At 32.2% G+C, this 26,004-nt stretch overlaps 1 protein-coding gene across 1 annotated transcript in view; it reads left to right on the top strand.

Annotated features, from left to right (window-relative positions):
* The window catches only part of LOC118195576 (ADP/ATP translocase 1-like), a 35,430-nt gene extending 20,179 nt beyond the window's left edge, over window positions 1–15,251 (top strand). The window contains exon 2 of the mRNA XM_035366906.2: window positions 11,196–15,251. Coding sequence (XP_035222797.1) covers window positions 11,196–11,941 — 746 coding nt within the window. The 3' untranslated portion in view covers window positions 11,942–15,251. The remainder of the gene's footprint in view (window positions 1–11,195) is intronic.
* The last annotated feature ends 10,753 nt before the right edge of the window (window positions 15,252–26,004 follow it).

Here is a 26,004-nt window from a genome sequence, read left to right as displayed (position 1 = left end):
TTTGCGTTACGAGATATTTGATGGAGTGTAAATTATAGAAGTTAACTTATAATACTAATATTAGCACCTTTTAACAGATATAGTCGAATTTTTTATCACTAAGTTTTCATAATTGAATGAGATTGTTTCTGACTATTGCATATCCCTTAAGAAAAATTTTATAGAGGCTGATGCAGCTCTATAAAAATTCCTGTAAAGCTGTATAGGAACTCCTATTGAATAAATATCCTTTATATAATTGTTTTATAGTCTATAGAAATTTTAGTCTATAGAATTGCTGTGAATATGTAAGTCAGAGTCCACAGATTCATTTTATCATGTTCCGTTTACGTATTTTAGAAATAATTTCCTGTATTATACGTCGTATTTTAAGCGAAATATTTTAAATGTATTTTTCTGTATGAGAGCTGTATTGTCACTTTACATCTTGGATTTCCAAGTAAACTGCTTTTACATTTAGCAGTGGTGATTTGCTCCACACTTGTTTCATTGCTTCCTGTGATTCACAGAAGTTTTATGACTGGTTTTCAAAAAAGGCTCTTAAACGAAAGATGTAGAATTAATTCCTGCCTCTTTTTAAAATTATTAAAAGTAATTGGTCGGTAGTTTTAGATGCATAGTTGCTAACGTTATCTCATCAAATTGTTTTCATTGAGATATCTAAAGAGTCTAAATTTCATCTTTAAATATAAAAGTTAAAACATTTTGATAATACAAGAAATATTTTTCTCTCGCTTACCTTAATATTCACAAAAATGTATTGCTTATGAAATTAGCAACGATAAACTCTGATTAATATCATTAATTCTGGTTAATATTGGACATTCATTAATATCTTAAGATCAAATTTGAGAATCGTTTTTTAAATTGTGTAATGCTAAATTGATATTTTAATTTCTTTCATTTGGATAAATTACTATGTATTTCCATTTACCTCTGGTTAAATATTTTGATAAAGAATTCCGAAGTATGCTGTGTACTCAGACAAATATCCAGATAAAAAAGGAAGAGCAAAATATTTCTCACCTTTGTAGGTCCTTAGTTTTTTTTTAGGAGCAGGAGACGTAAGAAATGTTCAGCACCTTCGCTGGGATTCAAATCCAGGACCCATCGAATACGCATCGAGTATACTTCCAATTACACTACGTAGACATGCGGAAAGGAGGAAGATATATGCGGAAAGGAGGAAGATTACACCTTATATACGCTCCCTTTTAAAGGGCTACTAGGGATTAGGTGACCCACTCGCCAAATCCTGGTAGTGATGAATTTATCGTCCACCACCTTATAGTTCGGGCGCCACTGTAGAGTCATTAGAGTATTTTGATGCAGAAGACGTGAAGAATGTGCAATGCTCTGGTCGAGACTCTAACTCAGGGCGTCTAGAATACCCATAGAGTATGCTTCCAATTATACCACGAAAGCATGCGGAAAGGAAAGAGAAACTACCTTATAGCTTCTTTAAAATTTAAATCTTTATTTTTTGTCTCTTATTAATGCAAAGATCTTTTAGATACACTGCGAGTTTACTTGTGAGTTGTGGATTATGTGTGAACAGAAGTTTCACACTTGAAAAAAGTTGTATTTTCTTTGGAAATTTCTTTGCTGCTGTTTTTGACTTTCAAGGGTAATTCTTGATGTTTACTCTTCTTTTAGTATGAATAATATTATGTACATTTGCATTTGGAAATATTTATTTCAGTTTTTTTTTTTTTAATTGCGGAATAAGTAAAAAAGTATCTTTGAAAAAGGGCAGAAGTATAACATTGTAACCCAAAGTTTGCTTACCTGTCTCACTTCTGTCCTTGTTCCAATCGAAATTTAAATTTGTGCAAATAGATTCTAACATTTCTTGATTCGTTGCTTAAATATAAAAATTCAAGTTTTGTTTCATTCTGTTTTCGTATAGGATACGTAAATAAAATTCTATGTCTCGAATATGCAGGACACATGAAACAGTAAAACAATCTTATCTTTGTAAAATAAACAACGTCTTGTTCTTCCCTGATATTTTAAATGCAATGTAACTCCGCTATAAGGATGCTATTAAATATGCTTGGGGTTTACTTGTGAATTTCAGACCGTATTTTCGTAATCTTCTTCAACGTAATTTGGACAAATACCAAGATAGACGCAGTCACGGTATGGGTTTGGAATCGGTGTACATGTAGAAACGTTCATCGATTGTATTCCTGCATGTATCTCTATCGTTTCTGAGTAACAATGGCTACGCCTTTCAAAATGTCAGTGTGGAATTAAATTGCATAGAACAATGGTTCGTAACATATGTTTAAAAGAGAAACTCTGAGAAACTGTCCTAATGCAAGAACTTAGCTATAAATAAAATAGCTTGTTCTTGTTTTATTGATGTATTTTCGTTTGTATTTGCATTAAAAATCAAATTTTCTACTTGCATTTCTGGTAGTTTGTTTGTTTTCTTGCATGAAATATGAGGCTTCAGCTCAAAATTAGCAAATTAACACTGCTACGAAATGTTCTACATTAACAGCTCCAAACTTAAAATTTTAAATGTAATATTAATAACCTAAGAGTTCAGAATGTGAGAAAAAAAGATTAGTATATTTGAAAGGAACAATTACTTGAAATTAAACTATAATTTACCATACTTTGTCAAGTTATTAAATTTTACAGGTAATATTCATAACATTGACTTTAGACTATACAACGGACTTCTTCCGCTCTTCAAATTAAAATTTTCAAGAGCATTTTAAGAGAGAAATAAATCTTTAATAACTCATCGGTTTTGTGAAAATGAACATAATTGATTTTAGTAAAGAGATATGCAAGAACGTTTACAAAGAAAATAATTATCAGTCTTTTTATGATTAATTTCGTTAACATACATACATATTCCAGTGAATAAATATACTTTAGAAGCTTCTTTTATCAAAATTTGTAATAATTTACATACATTTTACCAATATTAAAAAAAATAGTAAAACTCTTTTTTTAATATTTGTGTTTTGATTTTAAAATATAAAAAACATTTAAAATTTATTTTCAGTTATGTAAATAGCAACATCATAAACATATTTTTCTTTTTGTTTTAACTGTAAGTTTCATTTAAATATTTGAGCATGCAGTCAACTAAAATTATTATGAAATATTCAGATAATGTACGAGTAAAAAATTAAATAAATATGTTTAAATTATCCGCTAAAAGTTTAAGCTGTGCAATTAGCATTAGCAACATCATAAACATATTTTTCTTTTTGTTTTAATTGTAAGTTTCATTTAAATATTTGAGCATGCAGTCAACTAAAATTATTATGAAATATTCAAATAATGTACGAGTAAAAAATTAAATAAATATGTTTAAATTATCCGCTAAAAGTTTAAGCTGTGCAATTAGCATTAGAAATTAGATTTTATTGCAAGGAATAAACGAACACGTAAAGCTCGCTACGGTATGAATTGCACGAGACTAAGAATGGGAGAATTAAAAAGTAGAAAATAAATCCAACTTTAAAATAGTACATACATTTGGAGACACGGCGATAAAATTAAATGAAATTAAATAATAAATAAATAAAAATTAATCGAAGAAGGATAAATTATTTTATTTTTCAACCAAACTCAAAACTTTATGCAACAATGAGCAGTAAAGTTAATAAAATAAACTCATGGACACCTAATGCGATAAGCGCACCGCATGCAGATAGGGAAACATTTGGCCGATCTTTTACGTTGCCGGAGAAGAGGAGGGAAGAGGTTTTCTTCCTCTTTTTTGACCTTGCAAGATAACTGAATGAGTCTACACCACACATACTTTTTTCTCTTCATTTTCTGTAAAAGTGTTTTTCATGGGCATGCCGGTGGTTTCTGTGTTACGTTGGCCAAGACTGCCGGAAGTTCAAAATTTCACGAACAAAGGATGTATAAATGACTGAAGAATTTCAGTATCATCGACTAGCCAAAAACTCTATTCAAGGATTAATTCTTGCAGCCAAAGGATATGTTACTGCTAACATGTTCTCGTGGTAACAATTTCCAAGACAACGCAGTTGTTATTTCTGTGACAGATACCAAAAGAGGCATTCTACGAATCCTTCTAGGAATGGCAGAAGCTTTGGAAATAGTGGATCTACTCAAGTGGATAGTACTTCCAAAATTACAAAAGTTGTGAAAGAATATTTTTTCACATTGCAGACTAAATTTCCTTACAACTATTTTCTGGCATATTAAGGAAAAAAGTAATTTTAAACGATCCCATTGTTTCACCGACATAAGTACAATTTTTTCCATTATTGAAAAGTCTCAACTGTTATCAACCCACTAGTGGCTGAATGGATAAGACCGTGAATAGTTGTATAATTCGACCTGATTTTTGGTTCGATCACAGTTGAACGAGCTGGCTACATTGTTAGTTTCCGTGCTTTTCCTCATGTGTAATGTGACTTGGAAGATGCTCCACTACGGCATCCTTCCTCTTAGGCAGATAGCCCTCGTAGCTTTTGCCATATTCAAGTAATGTCTGTAACCTTCAAATGCCAACAAATTCTTTGTTACGAAAAAAATCAGGAGGAGATCATAAATTTTAAATCACAGTGACTAATCCTCTACAAGAAGAAAATCTTTAGTTTACACAATTCAGTGCTGAGAGAACTGTGACTCTCCCACACCAAGAAAAGTGAACAGAATTAATTTTCGATCTTGAAATTTCAGTTTCGGATAACCAACAATTAGCCCATACACGTCATTATATTTCTGCTATCATTTGTTAATACACTAAGAAGTTTTGAATGTCATCAAAGAAAGGCATGTGCATGAATATTGCTTTTTACTCAAGAATGAATGCAGGAGAATTCTCTTCTGAAAATGAGAGGCGGGAATTCAAAATTTTATCTTTTAGTATTCAAATTTGACGTGGCATGTAACTGGAAGTCCAAAAACTTTGCACTTTCTGAAGCATTACGAGTCATTTATACATTCTTTTGATATTTTTTTGGAAGTTAAGAAGTTTATTTTTTAAATTTCTCTGACAATTTAAATTTTATTTAAAATCAATGGGAATTTAAATTTTATTTAAAATCAAAACTTCGCACTTTCTGAAGCAACCAAAGGTTCTCAAATCAATTAGCTCATCTTTGGCAAGGTTCGTGTCATCGATACAGTCTATAACACAAAGAAAAGGATTACGAATCCACAACTCATCTTTTATATTTATTCCATTCAAATTGAAATATTTTTCAAATGAAACTTGAAGTACTTCCAGGTGTTCACAGATTTCATTTTTCGAGTTATTCAATAACAAACTATCTTTCCGAGATCCGTTTTCAAAAAGCACTTCGTCCAACATTTGAAAGTTTGCATATATCCCCTTTTGAATTCTAATTTTCCAAAGTGACATTTCTATAAAAATGCCTGTAGTTTCTCAGTGGCATCCATAATTGTTGTATCAGGCCCTTGAATTGAAAGACATATATCGTTCATGTGGTTAAAAATGTCTGCCAGGTAAGCCAATTTACGTATAAAATCTTTTTTCTTGAAATATTCTAAGAGTGAGTTATCGTTTTCTGCTACAAAAAGTGATACTTCTGTCTTCAACATAAAAATTCGTTTCAAAACCAGCCCTCGTGACAGCCAGCGCACTTCCGTATGGTACAGGAGTACCTCATGTTCTGCGTTCATTTCTTGACACAGTGTTTTAAAAAGACGATGATTAAGAGTTCTACTTCTAATAAAATTCACAGTTTTAATAACTATTGACAATACTTCTTTTAAGCTGGTTGGAAGAGTTTTTATAACCAGTGCATGTCTATGTAAAAAACAATGTGTAACAATAACATTAGGAGCCTCTTTTTTTACCAAATGGGCAAAACCAGATTTATTGCCAAGCATCGCAGGTGCTCCATCCGTACAAAGTGAATGAAGTTTGTTTCCAGTCGAAGTCGTGTTTGGAAAAGAAAACATTTAAAATCGCTAAAACATCAACTGCCTTTGTAGTTTGCAAAAGAGGCCAGGACTTAGAAGAGAAGGGCTAGCTCATAGAGCTTTTCCCCCTGAAGCAGAAAGTGAGAAGTGATGACGTAGTCACGATGACACTGAGCGCGCAGATGCAATTCACAGTTCACAGCTTGAAAATTAGCGATTTTGAACCAGCATTTGAAATGAGCTGTGTGTGAAAGATAGCTATAATTTGGAAGAGCCAATGTTACTGCTTTATGCATTTTAGACTGAACCATTAAAAAATTTAATAATACTTACTCAATTTTAAAATAATAGATAAAATGTGCTACTCTTTTAACATAAAGTTCCGTGGGTTTTTTTCAATTTTTATTTGCAGGTTTTTTATTTAATGAACGTTTATTTCTAATCATTTCTTTATCTGCATGTGAACTGAGAGAATTTTTATAGAGCTTCTAAGATAACTATAATAGCAGCTATTTAAATTTACTCAAAAAACAATTTTACATTGATATAGTTTTAAACATATATGACATATATGGCAACATTTCTGCTAACCTACGTTTGATTTTTTGCCTAATTGTAAATTTTACATGGTTATAATTCTCTTCCGATTCAATATAATAATTTTTTTAAATAATTTTGTAATTTATACTTATATCTATATTACAATTAAATAAATGTATGTAAGATTGTTACCTTAATTTTGACAAAATAGCTTTACTCAGAGTACCTAAAACAGTTATTTAATTTTTCAAAAGTGTGAGTAAAGGAAGCAAGTCTTTTTATGCCAATTACTTTAATGTTTTATACTATTATATTTTATCTAGAATGCTAATTTAGCACAAAATCTAATCAATAATTAGTTACAAAGGATACAATAAGAATAACTTTAACAAGTACTTAACAAAATTAGTTTGTTAAATACTTGTTATTCTTGTTGGTACTATTCATAATACCGAAGATATTATCGATTAACTCATAGAAGTCAGATGCTTTTTGATTTCCTGTGGGGTGGAGTATACCTTTTGCGGTGCTTTTTGAAAATAATGTTTTCTCTGGAGCGACTTTTTGTCCCTCGTTTCCCTTGACCATTAAATAATTCGGTTTTAGTTTGTGACATAATTTGATTTCTTCTCAATCTCTATTTAAAACCTCTTTAATAATAACAAAATTTAAAACAGTTCCATCTTCTAAAACAAATCCTTTATCTAAAACGTGGTTTCTCAGTAATTTGAGGCAGAGCGCGAAATGAGACCTCTGATTAAAACAAACTGCACATTTTAAAAAGAACCGAGAACTTGGTCCAGTTTAGAGTCATAGCAGAGTTTTCAATCTATATGCATTTCGTCGAAACTGAGAACGCATATTTTTTCTACAGAATACAAATATTAGCCTCTTTCCTTCTTTAGAGTAAGAACATCACTTTGAATTCTTGGACTACACTAAAATTTAGCGCACCATTTCTTTAATTTGCTAATACTAGGTAAAGATATTCCAGTTTTTTTCTTATTTTTTTTTCTTTCCAAAAATCATAGCTTTAAGATGACAGAGCTCTTATGACAATGTAACGTGAAATATCTTCACTAGTCCACCTGATTTTTTCCTTCTTTTTCAGTAATACATTAATCTGCGTCTTTATAAAAATAGCCTTTAGACATTTTTTCAAATTCTCCGATTTGTGCTTCCCCCCCCCCAAATTTCGCTATTTGAGATTTTAATTTCTGATACCAATTTCTGTCTAGATGTCGTCCACCTTCTTTGCCGCTGAACAAACATTCTAAAATTTTTCTTTTCTCTATTTTTTAATGCTTTAATACAATTTTCTAAGGATATTATTTTGTTCTTCAAATTATCAATGCATTCTTGTTTATCCTTAAACTTAGGGCATTCAGGAATATCTATATTTTCATTTGTGAGTTTTATTTCAAAATCATTAAAATTTGATTTACTATTGTCATCATCAATTTCGATTTATTATTGTCATCATAATTTACTTTCGGCACAGCATTCCATTTCAACAGTTTCTTTTTGTGGCTATCCAAATAAGCGATTTTTCATATCATCTTCATAAACACTGCATAGAAAATGTTCGCTGCAGATTTTTCCGCTCTTCGCATTAATAGAATCTTGTCTTTGACATTTGTGTATCCATTCTTTCGTCAAAAGCAAAACCTCATTTGGATCCTTTGGTACCATGAAATAAAATATCTCATCCTTTCGTACTTCTGTAAGTGCTACGGCAAGTTACTACAGCGCAAAAAGCCATATTACGTAAATGGTACTTTACAATATAGAATTTAAAATAAAAACAGACTAAAATTACATACATATAAATTATTTTAAATATATACACTATTAGAAAACAGATATATATATGATTAAAATAAATTTCGGATATGTAACCTCTAGAAAATCGTCTCACAGCTGAATGAAACTACAGTTTTAAACGCGGGAAATCAGAACAGGTGGCATCACAGTGACGTCAGATTACTGCCTGTTAATTTTCCCCATTAGGCTCGTGTCGGCGAGGAGTCGAACAAAGAAATGAGCTAGCCCTTTCTATTTATCCCTGAAAAGAGGCTCACAAAATAAGAATTCTTCTTTGATAGTATCAGCAGCCACGTAACGAACAAAAACAAGAAGTTGACTATAATTCGAGATGTCTGTAGTTTCGTCATACTAAAGGGAAATGGCGATGCTTTCAATTCATCGATGATCTGTTTCAAGATATTGCAAGAAATTTCAACTATTCTTGAATGTATCACATCCTTGGACAATGGAATAGCCTCAAGTTTTTTTTCTCTGTTCCAGTCCACAAACTAATTCAACAATTTCCAGCGCACATGGCTTAATTAATGTCTCTCCAATAGTATGCGGTTTCTTACTTTTGGCAATACGATATGCAACTCTGAAAGATGCCTCAACCAAAGGTTTTTGTGAAATACCAAATCCAAGTTTGGTTAATGTTCCAGATTTCGAAAACTGGGCTTTCTTCTTTGTAAATATTCTAGATCTTTAGATGCATTTTCAGGATGAAGAGATTTGAGATGCTCTATCAATTTTGCTTGTTTCATACTGGCTTTTGCCAAAACTTTTCCACACAGAAAGCATTGTGGCTTTTCAACACCGTCCGATTCCTTCATGCAGCAGAATCCATATTTTACATAATTTTCATCATACTTCCTTTTTTTGGGACATTTTGAGCTACAAAAAAAATTAAATAATCAAATGAAACATTAAGAACAAATATTAAGACACATACACACTCACACACACACACACACACACAAAAAAAAAAAGGGGGGGGGAATACTTTAATTACGACTTATTAGTAAAACAAATATTTTGTTTTAAAAATTTGCAAGAACTTTGCGGAACTGATTTTAACGTCACTTTATTTTCAAGTGAAATAAAAATTCAAAGGCTACTTTGTGTTTCTAAAAATTTCAAATTTTATATGGTTTGCGAATGTTCTTTTCCTCGTATTGTGGAGGTCTCTGTTATTGGGAAATGGCAGACAGACGACTTACAGAGGTTGCCCGTGACAAAAAAATTGTTTTTTTTTTTTAATATTGATGCCAACATTTTAAAAATTAGGAGCAGTCGGCGGACCCCCAAAATATGACCCATGGACCCCCAAGGGGTCCATGAACCACAGGTTAAGAAACACTAGTTTAAAGTAAAATGAGAGTGTTTTTTTTGCAAACGTTTCAAATCATTCCAGTGCTTTGAAGATCAACAATCCTTATCGGTGAAATGTTAAATACGAAATAGCGTTCTTCCCGTCAAACAATGGAATATTATGAAAAGATGTTGAAGTGCTATTAAATGTCATTTTTTTTTCTTTAAGTAAATTAAGATTTAAATAACTTTATATTATAAGTAATTTTGCGTTTATGAGTAATTGTACTGTTTTTATAATTTATTGATGATAATAGTTTGCTTAAATCATTTTAAGATAAAAATTAATAATTTAAAAATTTTGTGATTTATTTAAAATATAGTTTCGTATATTTGAAATTAAAAAAAATTACTGAATTTGATAAAAAATAGGATAAAGAATTCGAGGATTTTACTTGGGGAAAGTTCCTAATACTATTAATATTTTTGTACTATTGTTTAAATTTCTATGAATTTATATTTTTGAATTTTTGCTTTATAAGAATGAAATTATTGTTTGAAAATTTTAAACTGCATGAATTTCTTTTTTGTTTTAAAGATAAAGGTTGAAGGCTCTCACCTATAAAAAAATACATTTTTAAAATCTTGAGTATTTTTTATTTTTTCATATAATAGAATGTGCTTTTAGTCCAAAGGGGCAATTTGCCAAGAAGGGCTATTAATTTTGTTTTGGCATTTTGCGTTGATTCACTATAAATATCAGTTCACTATTCAAATTGTTGCCACCAAATATTATTGCCATGTATTATATTTAAAGAAATTAAATAATGAAGAATCTGCATAAGTGCATGTATGTTTCTCTCATTGTGATAAAATAACGGTACCTAGAGCCATCAAATTTTTAATAACGTAATCCTGCGAATATGTGCATCTGGAAGTCCAAATTTGAAATCTTGAACTTGTTTTATTATCGATTTCATATTTTGTAAAACTTTTAACGAATTTTTGATTAACAAACTCAAGGATTTAAAAGCGAGCAGTGGCAACGATGTACAGAGGGAAAAAAAAAAAAATTATTTCCAGCGCGTGAGACTGTGAATCGGAAATTCTAAAAGATACGCTCAATTTAAAATTATTTTGCAATATTGCTCTTGAACTGAGTTTTATGGTTTAAGGGCGAAGAACATGATATTTAATAACTAAAGGTAACACACAAAATGTTAAAAAAACGCCCATTTGGAAGCAGTTTAAAAACTGATGCCTTTCAGATTTTTTTTCCAGTTATTATTTTTTCTTTTTATTTTACTGAGTGAAAATAAAATTATTTTTCCCACTTCTTTATTATCAGTGAAGGCTGAGTATTCATAAGACGTATTGAATCCTAAATTGTTGAAGTATATTTGGAAGTTGTATTGCTGTTGTACTAGTAATTTAATCAACAGAAGAAGGGAAATTAAATTTTTATTAAAAATTACTTTAATAAATTTATTTTCTTGTCAAAAATGTAAATTTCCAATACATATAGTTTTCTTTAAACTGTTTTTAGCATAAAATTTACTTAATCTAGAATGATATGTCTATGCTGTATGCCTGTATGTACGTCTATGCTGTGACATTCAATTTTATTTTTTTTTTCCTTCCAGGTATTGTCGATTGCTTCGTGCGTATCCCCAAAGAACAGGGATTTCTAAGCTTCTGGCGTGGTAACCTAGCCAATGTTATCCGATATTTTCCTACCCAAGCCCTTAATTTTGCCTTCAAGGACAAATATAAACAGATCTTCTTAGGCGGCGTTGATAAAAGGACGCAATTCTGGAGATACTTCTTGGGGAATTTAGCATCTGGTGGAGCAGCTGGTGCCACATCTCTCTGCTTTGTCTATCCCTTGGACTTTGCTAGGACCCGATTGGCAGCTGATGTAGGAAAAGGAGCAGCCAATCGTGAATTCAGTGGTCTGGTCAACTGTCTCGCAAAGATCTTCAAAACCGATGGCCTTCTCGGGCTGTATCGTGGTTTCAGTGTATCTGTGCAAGGTATTATTATCTACAGAGCAGCCTATTTTGGCTTTTATGACACCACGAAAGGCATGCTCAAGACCGACCCCAAGAACACCCCTATAATAGTTTCTTGGGTCATTGCCCAGTGCGTCACCATGGTGTCCGGCATCATTTCCTATCCATTCGACACCGTCAGGCGGCGTATGATGATGCAGAGTGGTCGAGCCAAAGCCGATATGCAATACAAAAACACCTTGGATTGCTGGATCAAAATTGGCAAGCAGGAGGGACCTACCGCCTTCTTCAAGGGCGCACTGTCAAACATCATTCGTGGCTCTGGAGGCGCTTTAGTCTTGGTCCTCTATGATGAAATTAGGAATTTCCTCGTTTAAATTAAATTAAATTTAAATTTTCAATGAAGCTTTAGGCACATTAAATAAACACATTAAATGAATCATTAATTTGTAGTATTAAATCTTTGGGAACACAAGACTGTTTTTGTTGGAATCAGATCGAGGGAACTTTTGATAAGAAAGAAGCTAAATATGCTACTAAAGGGCAGTGTAAGGTAGTACTTATCATTTCGTTTTAAGAGTATTTCAATATTAATTTTGACCGGTGAAAAAGAAATAAATTCTGTACCAGATTATTACTCTTAACATCCATCTTTAACCAAAATATTTATTAAAAGAACCCTCATCATCCACATTGTAGATAATTTTTCAACCATCGTATTGAATTGTTTACAAGATCACAGTTGCTGGATATAGAGACGCGATAAATAACCGCCGTTAGATTTAGCTTTCAAAAGTATGATACTGTATTGCTTTTCGCGTGGTTGTAAAAGGAATGAGTATTTAAGTTAGTTTGTGACATCCCTAAACATTTTCCTTTTTGTCATGGAAAAGAGACAAAGTGTTCTGTTATAGATGTATATTGTTTAATAGATGAGAAAACAAGCACTTTGTTTTCTGCTCTGAATTATGTAACTGCCACTAAAGAGTTACGTATTTGTCAGAATCATTGTGCGAATAAATAAATATCTTGTGATATTACTATATTAATGTGTTATTCCTTTTTAAGCTAAAATGAGAATTGTCTGATAGTTTTCATTAAGATTTCTAGATTTTGTATATCGTTTAAATGTGGAAAAAATAGCAAATAATGTGCATAATTTAATTTTACTTGATTAAATAATGAATCTTTTGTAAAAATGAGTTGCTATTATACTTTAATGGCATATCCTTAGTGAACTGAAGTTATAAGGTATTTCTCCCGCCTTCCTAGCGTGCCTTCGTGGTATAGTGGTTCTGCACGCTGGGCCCAGTATTCCAGAGGTCCGTGGTTCGATTCCCGGCGAAGGCGATTGCTCATTTTTCATCTCTCCGGCTTTTCCAATTCACCTAATGTCTCTACAAAGTATTTTGTTACTTGTTTTTGAAACTTCGAAGTATTTTGAAACCTGGTTTATTAATGTCATGTCATATTATTTCATTCTGAAACTCATGAAGAGTTCAATTTCTGTTTATACAAGACAATCCGATCCAAAGTTTTATCGTACCAGAAATGTAATCAAGCACGATCTAATTAATGATTGATCCTACAATTAATATAACTTTATATATTAATTATTCTTTATTACTACATCCTATTTTTTCTAAAAAATTTTCATTAGAATGATACACATTTCTTCAAGCCATGACTATCAATTTCAAAACAAATTCATCCTGACATTTAACATAATAGATATATATTAATAAAAAGTGCAATTCTTTGTTGTTGCGATAATCATATTTTTGTTTTATTTGGGCCATATATTTTTGTAGCTGCAATGTAGAGACATACAAAATGTATTATCTTGTTCTAAGAAAGGAAAGTATTTGCGGGTGCACATCATATAAACGGAGTAAAACAGATATAGCGGTAGTAAACTGGCTATTATTGTAAAAAAATAAATAAAAAAAAAATTGTATTTGGCTGATGAAAAAGTACACATTACAGATGAAAGTAAAGAGGGGACTTTCATTATAGAGCTCAATTCCATTAGAAGAGCAGCAAATTCTTACCAAATCGTAATCCCGGAAAAAGCTTGGAGGCTTGTAAGCATATAATGGTTGTGCGGCAAGGGGACTTCCAAAAGTACCCAGCGAACTAAATCCTCTCCAATGGTTGGCTGTAGGGGCAGAGGGGTGGGAGAACGGATCGCACCCAGAAGTGTTTTTTCTCGAGTACCTTAGGTCGGAAGCCTGCCTGAAGTGGTATGATGTAATGTAATGCTCTTCGTAATTCCGTCTGGGATGGAACCTTAGCAGTCAGCAAGGCCCTGCGATACCTAATATGCCTAGCCGGATGCACGAGGATTCCACATGCTTCAACCTGTACCTAATTAGAATGCTGTATATAAAAGTATTAATACTTCAGAGCTAGTAATATCTTTTCTTACGATCATTTTTCCAGTTATTTGCTAAGATCATAAATTGTTTGGCTTCCAGCCGCTTCTGTTGCCTTCAGCATTATTATACTGAAGCTTGAAACTAAAGCTTTATAATATATTTTGCTTGGAAAACTAATGAAATATATTTTCTCCAGAGAAGAAACCGGTGCAATAACATTCCCGATATCTGCTTCAACCATCAATAAGGTTCACTGCTGGACTTAAAGAATGTAAAATTGGGATTTCGCGAGACTGTAACTGTAGAGACTGTAGCTTGCTTTATATAACAGCTTGTATTTTCTGCTGGCAAAATAAAAGGAATAAAGTTTGCGTAATGCCATCTACATTGCAATTCACAATGGTTACTGTCAGTGGTTTCTTCTTATCAGTGACCTTACTTTAAGGATTTCTTCATGTAATCTCTTTCACATGTCTTCATCAACGCTATAGTAATAAAGTATACATATTTTCAGTGTTGAACAGTTAACATTTCTTGTCGCTGTAAGACATAGATACCGATTATCTCAGGTGACGTCATATTAGATGTTATCAAAATGTTCAATAAAATGGCGGCTGCATTATGAAAAACGGGCATATTCACAAGAGAAAACAATAAACTATGAAACAAAATAATACTTACAGACAGGCACTTTTATTACCTTACTTATTTTATACCTAAGATCAGTTTTATACCTTCTTTGGGAAAAAGTTTATCTTTCACCTTTTTTATTTATCTTTTCTTTTTTTTTTTCTTTTTTTCCAAAGAGCAGTTTGTTTCGGGATTAATTAAAAAAAAAACTTATTGATACCTATAATGGGCCGTTAATGCGTAACATATATTGAAATTGGAGTCAAAATTTATATACAACAACATAATCACGCATATTAAACTAATTAAAATTACAATAATTTATATGCATAGGTTTGTATATATATATAAATAAAGAGAGAGAGAGAGAGAAATAATAAATAAAACAGAACAATTAAGTTATCAAATCACGTACTGTGATCTACAATAGTTCAGTCGCAATAATTAAATTCCACGTAAATTCAAATATATTCCATTCTGCTAAAAACTTTGGGGTCAGAGAATCTGCAAGCAACCTATATCAATGACACCAGAGAAAAATCTTCAAAAATCAAAATCTCGCGCAAATTCTAAACCATAGTCAAAAAACAAAGAACCAAACGAGAGCAATCCCTAAATGTCTTGACTGACCCACGCAGCGTGCAAAAAAAAAAAAAAAAAAAAAAAAAAAAAGCAAAAATTGCGAAACATTTTCGGAAAAACACACTTCATTTAACAACCATACCTTTTTTCAGTTTTAATATTTGTTAATTTATGAACATGTAAATATTAAATTTTTTTAATTGCGCATCTATTTAATGTTCTCAGTGCAAGATTTTGTTTTCTTAATAATTATTTACTGTGTTCTACTGTCAAAAATTTCACTTGCGTTGTTCCAATTAAATTCTTTTTGTTGCACGCATGTTTCAAATTGTTAAATTTAGAGATTTAACAGTTTTCAAAATTGTTAACTATCCAAATTTAACAAACTAACAAAATTCCAATATTGTTAAAAACTCTACATAACTATTTTTTTAGACCCAACTGTTATTTTTTATATGTGTGACTACATTGCAATTCTCGTTAAAATAGGAAATTTAAGTTGCCCCTCATAATACATGCTTTTTTTTTTTTTGCATTTCATATTTTCTTTTTTAAATTTGTTTTCTAATTAAATTTAAGGAAAAGGCTTTTTGATACCTGTCTGTTGGGGTTGCGCTGGTAGTTGCGTAATTCAATTTAGTTTAATTTAATTGTAATATTGTTATGGAAAGCTACGGAATCTCCTACATATTTAGCAACTCGAAAGTGCATAACATAGATTTCAGAATACTGGAGTTCAGCAGCTTTTTTTCGCATACTTGTATGGGTAGTACAAATTTTATCTACGCCGTCTGTCAAATGAATCATTTGCATAATTTTTGGTTTCATAAAAGAATATGGAATAAATATGTTTTTCCATTTGCCTAGTGTAATTTTTTTTCCATTTGCCTAGTGTAATTTTTTTCCATTTGCCTAGTCCAACACTGGGATTACTCCTCAACTTTATATATATATAATATCTCAAAAGACTTAAATTCTCGTATATTATATTATCTGTATTACAAGAGAGAGGATTTCTTACATCCGAGCTGTAAGAAATTATCGCATTTTTCATGCGTGCTTTCATGATCTACGTGGTTGTAGTGTTCAGCTAAGCCAAGTGGAGATCTCTGCTTCTAATTCCGGGAAAGACATAACTGGTTTTCACGTTTCCTGTTCTGAAAAGCTTGAAAATCTATACAGAGGGGCTTACTGAGAGACAGCTTCATAATTTATTTCATTCTTTTTCTGAATATAACAATAACTTAAATGATTTGTTTTAATATTTCCTTGATAAAGAAAGCGCATGACTAGAACTTACGAGGAAAATTTTCTATTAGTTACCAATAGAGTGGCTTGTAAACTTTCCAGTTTTTGGCGAGAATGTATTGAAATTTTGTTTGTTTAGTCATTCAGTTATTTGCAATTGAACGATTTTTCTCGTGAGATGAGAAAGTCATAAAAAATATGCTAAAGCCACTGGACAAGACCTGACTCTACTAATGGTAAGGTCTGCAGAGCTGGTCTGCTAAATTAGTCTCGTATGGATTTACATGCAGTATGTCGCCAACTTGAAATCCGTGTTTCTTATCCCGGTCAGTATAATTGCACACTGCGGTGGTAGACGTTTTAAACCAAACTAGCTGTATCACAGACACTGAACGCGTATTTTGGTGTGAAAATGAAGATTGTCGGTCTTGTAGGAAAAATAACTGGTGGATAACAATTTGGTTCCAAAACGTCGGCACAATGGTAGGCAAAAAATATGGCTGTATTTCTGATACTCATTCACAAATCGTCTGGCTTCTCGTTTTGGCGATACTTGGCCATCCAGATAAAATTCCTATTTCTTCAGGGATTATCTGATGCGGAAAGTTCGCTGTACATCGTTTGCAGATGATTGATGAACTAAAGATTGCCATAATTATATTACAGTTCAGTGGTATACGAAGCTGCACAATTAGCGCGTGCTTTTAAAATTCGGTCTCATACATGGTTTTATGCTGGCAAGCTCAGGATATCTTCTGAAAAGCCAGATGCGGTGTAAGCGGTTTATTTTCAAGACCATTATAACGTTTAAACCTTGTCGAGACTTTATACGTTGGATGACCGATAACAAAACTGCTTGCTAATTGTGGAACATTAAGTGCTTCTGAAATTCAGAACACTGAAATTTTTTGTATTCGTAAAGCTCAGATGGATTTCTTCACACCTGAAATTAAGGTTCTTTAATCTAACAAGTCAATTTCTCCAAGCTCTAATATATTCAGCTTGGCACCATTTCTTGATGAAAATAAAATTTTTCGAATTAAGGGAAGATTAGAAAAAAACCGAATATACAGTTGACGAGAAGCATCCAGTTCTTCTTCCTAAAGATTCCAAATTTACTGAATTAATTGTAAAAGGAGAACATAATAACGCTCTGCATGCGAGAGTTGCAGCAACTTTAGCCAAACTACGACAGAAATTTTGGATTCCTAAAGGCCGTCAGTTGGTAAAGAAAGTCTTAGGGAACTGTTTAATTTGTCGAAAATACGCAGTAAAACCAGCGAAACAAACGACAGCTGAATTACCTAAAGATCGAATTGTTGAAACTCCACCTTTCTATGTTGCAGGCGTGAATTTCACAGGTCCAGTTTACATAAAGTCTGGAAACGACATTCAGAAATCATACATCGTATTGTTTACGTGCGCTGTTACACGAGCGTTACATCTAGAGCTCATTTCCAATATGTCTGCAAACAAATTCATTTTGGCTCTCGGTAGTTTCATTTCGAGAAGAAGAAACTATCGCACCTTTTATTCAGATAACGCGAAAACTTTCAAATATGCTTCCAAAGATTTACAGTATTGTTACAGCATAATTAAAGGTACAGACTTCCAAAATTTTCCAGCAAATGAAGGCTTGACATGGAAATTTATCGTTGAGCTTGCTCCATGGTGAGGAGCTTTTTATGAACGCTTTATGAAAACCATAAAGGAACCGTTGAAAAAGATATTAGGCAGAGCTCAAATGAATTTTGAAAAATTTATGACTGTGTTGACAGAGGTCGAAAATATTGTGAATAGACGTCCTTTAACCTACGTTTACAACGATTTACATGAACATGAACCGCTTGCGCCGGCTGATTTTCTATTGATCGGACATAAGGATTAATATCCATACAACTTTGCTGAGATCCTGAAAAGCTCTCCAACAAGAAAGAGTCTAATAAAACGAAAAGAATATCAGACAACACTTATAAAACAATTCTGGAAAAAATGGAAAAATCAGTATCTTCTTGAGTTAAGAAATGCTCACTTCTTCGGTACACCAGAAGCCAAGAAAAATCTTAAAATTGGTGATATAGTTTTACTTGAAGGAACAACTAAATCTAAGTTCCTCTGGGATTTAGGTCAAGTAATTCAAGTCTTTAAAGGACGTGATGGTCTTGTACGATCATGTGTGGTAAAAACTAAAAAAGGGGACTTTAAGAGACCTGTGCAATTGATATACCCCCTTGAACTATCAGACTGAAAATGAACTAATTTTGTAACCTTTTAATTTTATTTCTTATATTTCATGTTCACTAACATTAATTTTAGATAATTAGTTTAGTTATTACTAATAATTTACTGCTTGTAATTCGAATTAATATTTACGTATTGAGTAACATTTGAACTGATGCAGTTAACTATATTCGTTTATTTTATAGAATTTCCTTTTGCAGTTTATATTTACATCAGTTGAATGTACTTGATATGTAAGTTGCTTTCTTATATTTTTATTATTTGTATGCTGAAATAGTGATAATTTTTGCAAAAATTATCAGGTGGGGAGTGTAAGAAAACCCCAAAAATGATTTCTGTATCTCCGTTCTGAGAAAGAATGTTAGTTTTTCAGTTTGCGACGTAATTAGTAGTGAACCATCGATGCAATCCAGGTTGCTTTGTAAATAAAATGATTATTTTTGTAGATTGTTGAAATATTTAGCTTTATTTAGAATTAGATCAACCTTTCGCAAAAGTCTGTTCTTAATAGATTGTTCTATCCCTTAAAATTAATCACATCCGTACAATCTCGTTCCAATCTCGGAAGAAACTTAAGATCTTACAACTGAACGCACTTAGTAATTGTCAGGTCTTGAAATGCGAATCTTTACGTTATTCTTGTTCGAAACTAGATTGGGTTTTTGGCAGATAGGTAAACGCTTTCATAAATTATACTGAAGATGTATTTCTTTCAGAAAACACTACTTTTTGAATTCAAACGTGCGATCATGCAATTACTAGAGCTATGAAAGAACATTACTGCTGTGAAACACTTCATTTCTTCATTAAAATAGAAGATACGTAAATCAGTTAGTAAGGGAAATTAGCTTTCCAAATGCCCTGCATATGCTGAAGTAATGCATCGAAACAGCAGAACAAGACAATTATGCCTATTTCAAGCATGAGTACCTTTAAATAAACATTAAAATACAAGAAGCAGGAAAAAAATTCAGCATTCCCAGCTAAAGTGAATACACAGAAATTTGAAGCTTTAGTCTATATTACAGGGGCAAAGGGAAAAAAAAAAGCCATGACAGTAGGTTCATAAAGTCCATAGAGTTGTAGTAACGATGGCAGAGGCAACCCCTTTTTCAAGCAGATCTAAGCGCAACGTACTATAAATTTTGAAGATGCTGATGAAATAAATGAGAATGGCAAATGTTGAGAACAGGAAAAAAATTAAGATGTACTTATTGATAAATTTCTATTTATTAGAAGCTTGGTAAAATGCTTTATTTCGCAACTTTTCAGTATTATGTTAGCTGACTACAATTAAAAGCTTGGCTCCTTACCAGCAGACAACCTTGCTTTGTTCACAGACACTCAGCATTTACACTTGAAGTAGGATCGCTCAAAATAACTGATGCTGAAAAGTCGAAAAACCTCGAGCTGGTAAGTGAGAGGTGTAAGAAAAGGCGTTGCCTTGGTTACGAGGGTAGGATCGATAACGTCACTTGCGTATTACGTCGTGCATGACGTAGGGATATTACGTCGGCAGGTAAAGGGAAGCTCCCTCTGTTGAAGGAGGGATTAAGTGATACTTTTCTTTAAAATCGTTGATTTGTGCGCGGATGGACTTCATTCAGTCTTTATAAGATTAGCAATTTAAAACGAAGTGCAATGTTTTTATCTTATCCGCTAAGTTAAAAAAAAAAAAAAAAAAAAGTTTCTAAGGGCTGGAAAACAAAAATTTTCATCTAATGTTGAATTTTATTGCTAAATAGACATTAATTAGTTATTATTACTCTTAAATGTTGCGCAATCTCGGGACGTATCGCATAAATGTGATTATATCTTCGAAAACATATAAATATTTGTCTATAAGCGCGGCTTTATATAATATTATACACAACTCTATTAGGATATTACTAAATTTAAAAGATGAATTAAAAAATAATTTAATGAGTGTCTGCATCAATATATAACAATATAACAATAATTATATCTATTAACGAAATAAATAAAAACTGAAGTTTTTATTTGTTTCTTAAGGTCATTTTCTCTGCTTATTTTTTGCTTATAAAAAGAATAGCCAAATAGCACCCTTACTTTAAAGGAAACTATAACTAATCTAGAATTTGATCTTTTATTACAGAACAGTTAATTTACCAGTTAAAAAATACACGAAAGAATTTGTTCCCTTTGTTTAAAAAAGTCGATGATGCAGATTATAGTATAAATCTTTCAGCTATCGAAAGCTCAGAATCATTTGTGAGAAGTTAACAAGAGAGGTTATTTGGCTGTATTCCAACCTAGCAGGAACTAAAATAAACTCAGAGAATGTTTGACGAGTTCCAGAGCGGGGGGGGGGAGGGCAACAAATAAGCGTCTATTATTACATCATAAGCACGCTGCTAAGTTCAGAGATACGAATATGCCCTCCTTGACCTACTGGGACATTTTTCAACCTTTGATATCCTTTTCATATATTCAGCGGAAAAGAAATCTACTAATAGTAAATCTTGTTAACTCGAAAGTTAGGAACAAGTTAAATTATCTGAAGAAACGTATTTACTGATTTTATTACTGGTACAGGTCTGGGATTTATTTTTAATTACCATTATTGCTCATATCTCATGTGCCGTTTGCAACTCGTAGTACCCGCCAACTGACAACGGCGTAAAGCCTAGTTTCCTCAATTAGCGCCGCAGTGTGACGAACGCCAATTTATGGGATATGTGGTATATGTAGAGAGGTAAAAAGCGAATTTGCTTGAACAACTCTTTATTACTTTAATGTCGGCATTTCTTCTTTTTGGGATGACATTTCTAGGGCGAAAAAAAATCTAGACGTATTCCCTTCCTTCTGGTTATGTTTAAAGATGTTTCCGCTGCAGCTAAATGAATAGAACTATTAAAACTGATAGTTTTACCCCGTTTCGTTTTTTTGTATGCTAGATGGTTTCTTTTCTTTTTTTTTTTTTTTTCTTGTGCTGTGGATGACACAAGAAGGAACAAAATTATGTGACGGAAAGTAAATTCGTTTAGAAAAGCATTCACGAAGGCTTGCTTACAAGCTAGGCAATTGTGATAGAGTATGTATTAAGGACGGGGAGCAGTTTTACCATTGTAGGATTTTTCATATTAAATCTAGTAATTTTTTATGCATTTTTAGTGTCCCAGTGTACGTATCAAATCTCGTACTTTTTCCCTTGCCAGCGATAACAATGATAAAAATAACCCAGCAGAGTTAGATATATATAAGTTTATATTTCACCTTGAGTGTTGCAGCAGATGGTAATGAACAAGTTAAGTAAGTCTGAACTGCTCTACAAAGTCCCATAAGGAGTACATTTTCTTCTTTTACCAATTACAATCTATATTTAGATTATTACTTTTCGTTGAATCCCTTTCATCTTCTAATTTCGTCAAAAGTACTTTTTGAAATCGTGATGTGTTTAAAATATCATCAACTGAAAAAAACAAATTCTGAATTTTCAGATACAGATAATATATATTCAGAGACGAGAGTGAAAGCTTTTCTGAAATGATTTAGCTCAGGATAAAGATCCAAAAAGAGACTTTAAGATGCTTAAAATTGAATGCTTGTTGTCTATCTATGATTAATTCTTAACCATGTTTTCAAACTAATAAATTTCAGAGATCCTACGTTAAAAAGTTTGGCTTTGCCAAATTCTAAAATATGCAAATCAGTCTCTTTTTATATAATAATGCCACTAGCTTTGAATTTTTCAAATCTTAATGAAGAAAAGAACTGAAAATCTTGATAGGAAATGGTTTGGTTTATTTAATTATGGCAAAGCACACTAAGGCTATCTGCCTAAGGGGAGGGATACCTTCGTGGAGGACTTTCTAAGGGAAACTGGCTCGTATACACGTTACACATGATAGGAAAATGGCATCTATTTGAAGACGGAGAAAAAAATTCTTGAAAAAATCAAGAATTCATGTTGTCTGAGGAAACATTTTTTAAATGAAAAGTGTTACAGGAGAATGAAAGTTTTCTAATGTAAATATATTAGCAAAAAGTCATATTCTAGAAAGAATCAGTAGAATAAAAAATAATGTAAAAAAATCAGTTACAATCTTCTTTGAAGAATCACTTCTTGTGACGAGGAAAAAATTAAAAAACATTTATCAAGGACAGATTTTACTATTTTTAAGAGTTAATTACTTTAGTAGAATATGTTAAAAATAATGATAAGTACTTTAATGTTTTTTCGATTAAATACTATGTGTTATTAGTACATAATATGAATTAAGTATTATATGTAAATTCATATTAAATAATTAAAATATTTATATGTAAATGGACACATTAAACAACTAAAACTGTTTTACTAATAACAAAATTACTAACAGAAAAACAACTAAAAATGGAAATTTCTTCAAAGATAACTACAGAGAAATGAGTTCTGATATTTTCTTTTCCTGTCTGTTGAACATATGTTGATTTCACGTTGACTTTATTGAATGTAATAGAATAGTAGTATTGCAAAATGCCCCAATGAAACTGAAATAATAGCAAATATAAATTTAATACTTCTCTGCCCTCCCCAGATTTAGCACATTTTTCTTGCATAAGTCAGTATAAAATATTTTTGCTGGGCGGTCACGCTTACAGGAAGGCTGTAATGCATGTAAAGTAAGGCCTTTTGAATGAATTCAAGTTCTCTAAAATAGATTCTTTTATGACTTATTAATATGTTTTTTCTTGTCAAAACCTAAAAAAAAAAAAAATTTTTTTTTCAGTTAGGGTATTTCACGTCCTCATAAAATAAAAAGTATTACCACTTGAAGGAAATACTTGTTGCAAGTTTTGTCCGCAAGCGATTTCATGAAATAGATGCTCGACTACGTCTTAAATAATATTTTTTTTATTTATTAACTCTAAAATTCTCTACATGACGTTAACTTAAGATGAAATAATGTTACAGCAAATTTTTTTTCATCATTTGGCTATGCCATTTTTAACGCCTCATTTTAACTATAAAATTTTATGTTTTATAGCTTTAATTTCTTGAGGGGGGGGAAGATATTTCTTGTAACAGCAGGTCTTTCATAACTACTTAGTTTAAAATTGTTTCAAATGTTAAATTGAAATCTGCATAATAAAGTCAGACTTTAATTTCTTTTTAACTTTCTGTTTTTCATCTATTTCATTTTTAAAATAATTTTTACCTTTTGAAAATTTAATAAGAAATTGTTCGAGGTGTTAGACTATTAACTAAAATTTTTACGCCGCAATTTTATTTCTTTTAAAAAGCATGGATTTTTTTCCGTTTAACAAATTTAATCATTTTAATATAATATATAAAGCCAATTTTCGAAGTTTAAAGTATTTTTTAAATTCTTGCAAATAACTAGCTACTTTTGGAAAGATTATTTGTTATTTATTGCTTTTATTTTAATATTTAAATGAAATGCCTTAATATGCCAAAAAGTAATTTTCTTATTTAATCGAAATCTATCATTTTAAATGACAGTTCCGAGAAAATTCTAAATATTATTTGCTATAGTTGGGCAAAAGCAATACATTAAATTCAAATTAATAACATGTTAAAAGTGGATAATGTCCTACATCAAGTAGATTTTTCTGCATGATTTTTGAGTGTCTTTAATATAGGGGTTTATATATTATCAAAAAATGTTATCTTTACAGAATACATGATTAAATATTATGAAGTACAGGATCAGCGAATTGGATTACTAAAATATTTTTACTGAATTTGTTGCAAAACAGAATGTCTCATATATTCATTGGAAAAGAAATACCTACATGTAGTAAGAAAACCCAAATACATTGAAAAAAACTGATTTAAAAAATTAAATTTTAGATAAATATTTTTATTTTTAAAATATTTTTTAAAAATTGTAGATAAATATTTTCTTTATTTCTTTGAAACGTTTTTGATGAGTAGAAAGATTTATACAAATCAGAAGATTGTTTGAAGCTTATGTTACAAAATTAGCTTATTAACTGCAGAATACAATTATAAAGTCTTATTCTCTTAGGTAATATCCACTAACGAGCTCTAGAAGGTCTGTATGAGAAACTATCCCCAGATCTTAGTACAACAGGAAAAGTCAGAAGAAGGGTGTTAAGAATTCATCCTTTATTCAAGTCATTATATTAGTCATTCATATTAGTCAAACTAAATAAATCCCCACACAGTGATAGATTCACTTACCTCCAGAATCAGGGTAACAAGTCCAGATTAACAGTTCAGCTTTAAGTAACTACTGTCTTTAAAACTCCTAAAGGACTGTAGCTGGAACTGAATTAAATCTTAGAAATGAGCATTTTGAAGTCCTTGTTTGGTGCTGAGAAATATCTCCCCGAGATACTGAAAATGTTACAGAAAACTCACGTTATTACCAGGCAATTATGGTAGTATAGAAATTAGTACATGTATAAAATGAAAAAATCGAAGGTGTCAGTTTGCTATAGGAAAAGTACCTTTAATATGGAATATGGTCGCCTCTAAAATGTGAGATGCTGTGAGATGCTTTCATTTATACGCTCTATCAGTTCCATTGGAAGCGAGAACCATTGCTCTTGCAGAGCAGTTGCAAGCGCGGCAAGGGTCTGAGGGGGCGGATTGAGAGCAGCTAGACGTCTCTCTAAAGCATCCCAAACGTGATCGATAGGATTCAAGACTGGGGATCGAGCTGGCCACTCCATGCGCATAATTGTTTCCTGTTGAAGATAATCATCTATGATGCGAGCCCTGTGTGGTCTTGCGTTGTCGTCCTGTAACAGGAAAGCATCACCTATTGCCCCGGCATATGGGCGCACATAAGCATGAAGGATGTCATCTCTATAAACCGGAGCATTCACAGTTTCCCTTGGAAAAACATGGAGGTCTGTGCTTCCACCCAAAAAGATGCCACCCCAAACACAGACACTGCCTTTTCCGTTTCCATCTCTTTCACAGATGTTTGACGGATTCCAGGTTCTCTCCATATCAAATAACGCCCACTATCGCTTTCTAGATTAAACCTGGGCTCATCCGTAAAGAGAACAGCCCTCCATTGATCAGGCGTCCAATGGACATGTTGTCGTGCCTACTGCAAACGGTCCCTCCTATGGTGTGACGTGAGAAGCACGCAAATGGCTGGTCGTTTCCCATACAGACTACCTTCGTGAAGCCTTCTACGCACAGTTGACGTTGACACCAACCTTCCAGTGGCTGCAGCAAGGGAGGATCTAAGAAGAGTCGGAGTAGCGGTTCCATTCCTGCGTGCACATAATGTCAAATATGGGCCATCGGCGCTCGTCTTAGCAGTTGGCCGTTCTTGGCTGAACCTCCTAGATGCCGAATCTGTGGTTTGAAATCGTCTCCAAAGTCTATGAAACAAAGAAAGACTCTCATTAAC

Source organism: Stegodyphus dumicola, chromosome 8 (assembly GCF_044657685.1).
Source record: "Stegodyphus dumicola isolate Sdum_Otavi_A_Nest chromosome 8, ASM4465768v1".
Lineage (NCBI taxonomy): Eukaryota > Metazoa > Arthropoda > Arachnida > Araneae > Eresidae > Stegodyphus > Stegodyphus dumicola.
The sequence above is the reverse complement of the archived record's forward strand: the minus strand, read 5'-3'. Positions and strand labels throughout refer to the sequence as shown.